The 6,404-nt window shown below is 34.7% G+C and overlaps 1 protein-coding gene and 1 long non-coding RNA gene across 8 annotated transcripts in view; one reads left to right on the forward strand and one right to left on the reverse strand.

The window, feature by feature from the left end:
- Positions 1-6,404, reverse strand: part of LOC117175240 (heterogeneous nuclear ribonucleoprotein K) — a 374,225-nt gene that overhangs the window by 257,164 nt on the left and 110,657 nt on the right. For all 7 annotated transcript variants that reach the window (XM_033364916.1, XM_033364913.1, XM_033364918.1 and 4 more), the window contains one exon: positions 3,291-3,406. In XM_033364916.1, the coding sequence (XP_033220807.1) occupies positions 3,291-3,401 (111 nt within the window). In that variant the 5' untranslated portion in view covers positions 3,402-3,406. The remainder of the gene's footprint in view (positions 1-3,290; positions 3,407-6,404) is intronic.
- Positions 1-6,404, forward strand: part of LOC117175243 — a 225,958-nt gene that overhangs the window by 72,737 nt on the left and 146,817 nt on the right. The window lies entirely within an intron of this gene.

Here is a 6,404-nt window from a genome sequence, read left to right on the forward strand (position 1 = left end):
CCGTTTTTTATGTCTTTAGTTTCGCATCCCTTTTTCTTTGTTTCGGACACACATAAAATATCTAGTTTCTTCACGTCCATTGTTTCACGCAATTCTTTTACCATGAGATCAGTTACTCCCCTAGCATTCCAAACACCCATTCTCCATTCGTCGCCTGAAACATGACCTTTAGATTTTCCGTGTGCATGCCTTTTGTCATTAAAAGTTCCAGTCCTTTCCGAGGCTATTTTGTAGTTTGTATTATTCATTGTTTAGATTATACGCCCAACTATCACCTTTATGCAATAAGTTTATTTTCTGAGTCGAAATCATGTCAAAGTTAAGTATCAAATCCTCATATGGTGGAGATTGTAGTTCTAACGTCAGTCCCACCAAAAACTTCAGTTAATAAGGGAGGGTTGGGAGAGGGGGGGAAGTAGAATTTAAAATCATAATTAAATCATTATTATGCACGACGATGTTTCTTTCGAAAAATTATTTTTCATTATATTGTGATTGTTGAAATGATTCTACTTTTAAAATTGAAACATTTTCGGATATATAAAATTTTTTCAAATCAAAATTTTTATATGAGAAATCAAGGAACAAAATATTAGAATTCATCATTCTTTAAATGAAATGTTTCTTGTCAATTGATATTCTTACTACTGCGATAAGAAAAAATGTCATCACTTTTTCATCGATAAGGAAAGCAAAATTTGTTTAACCTCGTAAAATTGGCCCAATAGTTATCTTATATCATTGATTGATCATAGACAAAGTCTAGATCAGGGGGTGAGCCAATATATTGGCTTTTCGGTCCTTTTTCAATAGTATATAAGCCAGTTACGTCATATAAACATTATATTGGGTGGTTATTCAAATTTAAGGGGTTGTTTTAAGAGTGTCTCACCCCTTAGTTACGCTAATAAATTTTCATGTACGAGGTGTGTTCAAAAAGTAAGGTGACTTTTCAATTTTCGCGGGCTACGTACATTCAAGTTTTAAATTTTTTGTTTTGTTGTGTTGGTACACTCTTCACGATAAAATGTTCAAAGTTTTGACTATATAGCTCGTGTTGTTTTTCTGGCAGAGGCGTAAAAGGTTAGAAGGGTTTGGTGTGCTCGGCGATTTTCTTCTTTCGAAAAAATGGAGTATCAAGAATTCTTACCACAAGGTCGTACGGTCAATAAGGAGTATTATCTTCAAGTTATTTGCCGTTTTCGAGAGGCAATACGCAAAAAACGTCCGGAATTTTGGAAAAACAATTCGTGGCTTTTGCATCACGATAATGCACCTGCTCATTCATCGTTGGTTGTGAAAGATTCTCTTACCAAAAACAGCACCACAGTCATGCCTCAGTCTCCATATTCACCGGATTTGGCCCCCAGTGACTTTTTTCTTTTCCCAAAACTGAAGAGACCCATGAAAGGTCATCGATTTTCAATAATTGAGGAGATAAAAACTGCATTGCTGAAAGAACTCAAGGCTATACCACAAAATGATTATCAGAAGTACTTCGATGTTTGGAAAAAGCATTGGCACAAGTGTATTATATCTGAGGGGGATTACTTTGAAAGGTACAACATAAATATTGAAGAATAAATGAATATTTTTTGAAAAAACCATGAAGTCACCTTTTTTTAACGCACCTCGTATTTGGAAGAGCAAAAATACGTTTTCAATGTATTTTTTGACGATGAATCCAAATCTGACATAAAAAATGTGCCTGCTTGGCGGGCACATTCTCGTCGCGCGCTGCGCGCTACCCTCGCAAGTTTGAGCGCGCCCGGGGCGCGCGACTGTTGGTTCTCGCGCTTCGCGCTCGATATTGTATTTACCTCGCGCTACGCGCTCGATCTTTCTGCACAAACTTCTTAAAACCGAAGGTGAAAAATTCGACAACAGTAATTTGGTGATTGTGAATTCTCTTTTGTTAAAACTCCTTCGGCTTTAACAAACACATTCTCATCACGTATCGCACAAGATAGAAAATTCAAAAAGTTGTTATGATAATCTTCTAGGGGCACTTGAAAATCAAACTTTTTCTTCTCTTGTCACTTTTTCATATCATCCGTTAATTGGCTTCCAAAGGTTCATTTTCGTGTCATTTTTGGAATTTTGTAAATACTATAACTCATAATTTTTAATTTTATGAAAAGTCATTAGATAAATTGTTCCACTTTTTAAATACTATGAATAATCGTACAAAGAATTCTTGAATTTTGGAAAAAATGGTCTTAAAAATATTAAAAAGGCGCTCACTTTTTGAATTTGTATCCAAAATGGCTGGCTAATGAACTTGACCTTTAGTTTAGGACACTAAAAGAGTATACCAGAAGGCAATCAATAGATTAATTTTTTCAAAAGTATCGTGTTCACAGACAGACATACATACACATCCGTAAAAACCTGTTTTTCGGATTTAGGGGGTCTCAAAACGTGGACATTTGACGAAAACTGGGGGGGGGGGGTCAAATTTTACACAAATCTAATACCTTCTCTTATGATAATGTAAAACTAACGTGAATTAAAAAACAATCCTTCTAATGGGCTGAAAACTAAAAACTACCCTTTTACTTCGTCTGAAAAGGGGTAAAATGGGAAAAAGAGTTTTAAAAATGAAGAGAGGAGATGAATTTACATTCAGTTATATCAAATAATTCAAAACATTTTATAGCAATATTTGTTTGTAATTATAATCTCATGCAAACGAAATAAGGCACCGTTTTGACAAAGTTGGAATAGCACATTTAAGGGGTATGGGGTAGTTAAAAAGGGGTTGGAAAGGATTAATTCAACTTAAATTACATTGAAAACCGGTATATTATGTACTTTTCACAGATTAAATCAAACTCACTGATGAGGGCCACTATTATGTGCCGAAACGATCGAGACAACTTAATTCATTTCAATTAACCGACCCTAAAGCCAATAACTTACATCAACAATTTCTAGAAAATTTATCTTTGAGGGATAATAACACCCCCCCCCCAGCGATTATTAATCGCCCTGCATGTTTTAGGATTCAAAATTTGGATTTTTATTGGTCAGGGCCCATCTGCGCCACGCTAGAATGAATCTACATATGATGATATTTTTCTTTTAGTCCTGGCGAGGGCATTATACCGTGACGAAAACAGTCGAGTTAAAAGAGGAGTAATACAAGACTTCTCCTAAATTCCTGGGAATTTTTCTCGCTAGGACAGGTCTCAATTGCACACACTCACGCGCACGAACACACATGTTTCGTTGAAGTTTAACTGAATCAATGAGAGATCAATCAGATAATGAGATCAATTTTTGCCTACCTTACTGGGGATGAGTAGACGAAGTTCATCATCGCCTTGCCTGTAGCGTTTATGGGGACTGGCTGGACCTCCACTGCCTGTCATTACTCCTGCATCAGCCTCCCTCTTCATTATTCCTGCAATGATGAAGAGATACGATTATTTATAATACTACTATTTCTTTCTCATAGAGGAAGTTTTGTAAAGATGAAAATTTTTAAACTTAATTTTTTGACATATCTTTACATAATTCGATCCCAGGAAACCACAAATGAGGTTTCTAAAAAAAGTTTGAGTGTTTAAAAATATTTTCTAATTTTATTATCTTTGGACATTTTTTGTAGGTCGAATAAATTTGAATTAATCTGAAACAATCCGAGGCTTTCATGCACCAACACCAACTTCTGACCAAAGTTCTTAAATTTAACTAGAATGAATCTGACTGAATCCGAAACAAGTCCAGTGATGGGAGAACGCGGATATCTCTCACATGCGCAGTACTGATTCCTGGGTATTTGTAGTTTATGTCAATTATGTATCAACTAAAAAATACACAGGAATCACTAGTGCGCATGCGAGATATCTGCGTTCTCCCATCATTGCACCATTCCGAATGAACAAGTGTGCATCCGAAACCAATCTGAATGAATCACACACCAATTGGAAATCAACTTTCACTCCTCAATCCACTGCCCAATCCGATGGGCCAGACAAATAGAAAAAAGTGCTTGATTTAAGTCGAAAATTCAGCTTATTTTAAGGTATGACAAAAAGAAACATAGGCAATCTGAAATTACTAATTACATGTGAACATTAATTTAAGGGAATCAGATTCCTGAAATTCAGGTAGGGACTATCCGAAATTCAGGGAGGCATGACCTTAAACTCAGGTACGAACGATATTCACTTAAGAATATACGTATACTGAAAGCTAATTTAACCTTAAGTTAATACTCCATTCTAACTAAAATTAAGGGTAATATTTTAACGAAAAACACGAAATTTCTCACCCTAACCTATACTCCTGAGCTGTTCTCATATAGTTATTCGTTACAGGAAATATACAAGTTGGGTTTCCAACTTGCAAGAAAATACAGGGAAAATGAAAAAACGGAATATAGGGGGCAGGTGAGGTCCAAAATCTTCGGAAAATTGTGTTACGTAATATATCTAGTGGGCGCTCAAATTGCGAATTCAGACATTTCATAATAATTTAATTATTTTTATGGGTTCAATAATTCAAAAATTGACTGACAACTGGAACTTTTTTTGATACAACACTTTTTTTAATCCGCGAAACTAAAACTCCATGAATGTGGAAACATAGTATCATAGCCGACACTGACCATCGTGACATGGAGTATTGGAGTAGAACGCGACTAACATGAAAGGCCACGAGCTCTAGCGTAAGCGTTCTGTAACGTAATGTAAGGTAGTACGATCCTGGAATTCAGGAAGGGTCTACTCCTCTATTTTAGATAACGAAAGCCTTATATGTTATTCCAGGTTACCTTCAACTTACTTTCCGAACTACATATTAAAATTTAGGAAGCATACTTTACTTTATTCCAGTAGGAAAATGCTGATTTCTTACTTAAGATAAGTTAGTGCTTTATTCAAGGTAGTTTATACACTTAAGGGCATGTCATACTTAGAAAATTGTCGATTTTACCAGTTTTAGGTTCCCCGGCTTTTTTTTCTAGAAAAATAAGTATTTTGTCTTAAAAATTTGGAAAATGATAGCGAACATGCTAACGGACGTCCCCACACACTTTTTTGTGTTTTTTTATCAAAAATTTTTTGATATTGCTAACAACGTGCGTGTATATTTCGAGGTTATGTGTGTTACAATTCCGTTAGTATGTTCGCTATTATTTCCCAAATTTTTAGGACAAAATATTTATTATTCTAGAAAAAAAGCCGGGGGAACCTAAAACTGGTAAAATCGAAAATTTTCTAAATATCACATGCCCTTAACTTTAGTTACTTCCTTAATTCAAGTCAAATCTGTAATTAGGCCGAATATAACTTTAGTTATTTATTTGTACTGTGTCCGTGCGCTCAATATGAGTGAAACAGAAACCAAATTGAACCCAACTTTAAATACTTTTCATTCTGTGTGTGAATATAAACTTGAATCCTAATACACCTTTTAATCCTTTTCAATCCATGCTTCCAATCCGATAAATTCAAAGCTCATTCAAAGAGTAATCCAAACTCAAAATTCAATTACTTTCAATCAGAATGAATCTATCCCCTTCTAGGAAATGTTTTAAATTTTCTAGTTTTCACCATTCCGGTTTCGAATAGCCTACAAAATTGTCTCTTGCCTAATGTAAACTTACTTAGAACAAGTTTCGTGAAAATAATGTTTGCTAACCATTCGTAGACAATACATCTTTGTATTGGAATCCCATTATCATAGTTGTTTAGCGTTTTTTAATATTTTGAGCAAGTAGGTTGTTGTGAAGAAATCGTAAAATATATCTAAAAAATCTGAAGACCATGCTGGAATTCATGATGAAAAACATACGAAAATTTGCTTTCTTTGTCTTAAGGAAAAAGAAACAATTGTTTAAGATTAGTAATGATTTGAAAAATCTGATTCAAAATAAATAAAAAGAAAAATACTGCAAAAAATGCCATTCAGAATTAGTAATAGGGAAATCACTTTTTTTTGTATACCGACGCATTACGAACATTTAAAAGATTATATTATAAACGATGTACCCCTAAAAGAAAAAGAACACTCGGTGTGTCATTTGATTAAAATGATTTCAAATAAAAACACAACAAACTTCCATCTATGTCCCCCAGGGTGGCCCAAAAAATCACATTTGAGAAATTTTAACGGGCTTGTTGGCCAAACCGTTCTCGTATGGTATCAAAAATATTCAAAAGGCGCTCACTTTTGTAATTTTTTATCCATAATGGCTGGCTAGCGAACTTAACCTTTAGTTTAGGACACTTAAAGAGTGTACTAGAGGCCAAACTAATAGAATTATTTTTTCAAAAGTTATCGGGCTGACAGACAGGCATAAATACATACCGACAGACATACACATTCGTAATAACCTATCTTTCGGATTTAGGGGGTTTTTAAACGTGGACATTTGACAAAAATGGGGGGGGGGG

This window comes from Belonocnema kinseyi, chromosome 6 (assembly GCF_010883055.1).
Source record: "Belonocnema kinseyi isolate 2016_QV_RU_SX_M_011 chromosome 6, B_treatae_v1, whole genome shotgun sequence".
Taxonomy (NCBI): Eukaryota; Metazoa; Arthropoda; class Insecta; order Hymenoptera; family Cynipidae; genus Belonocnema; species Belonocnema kinseyi.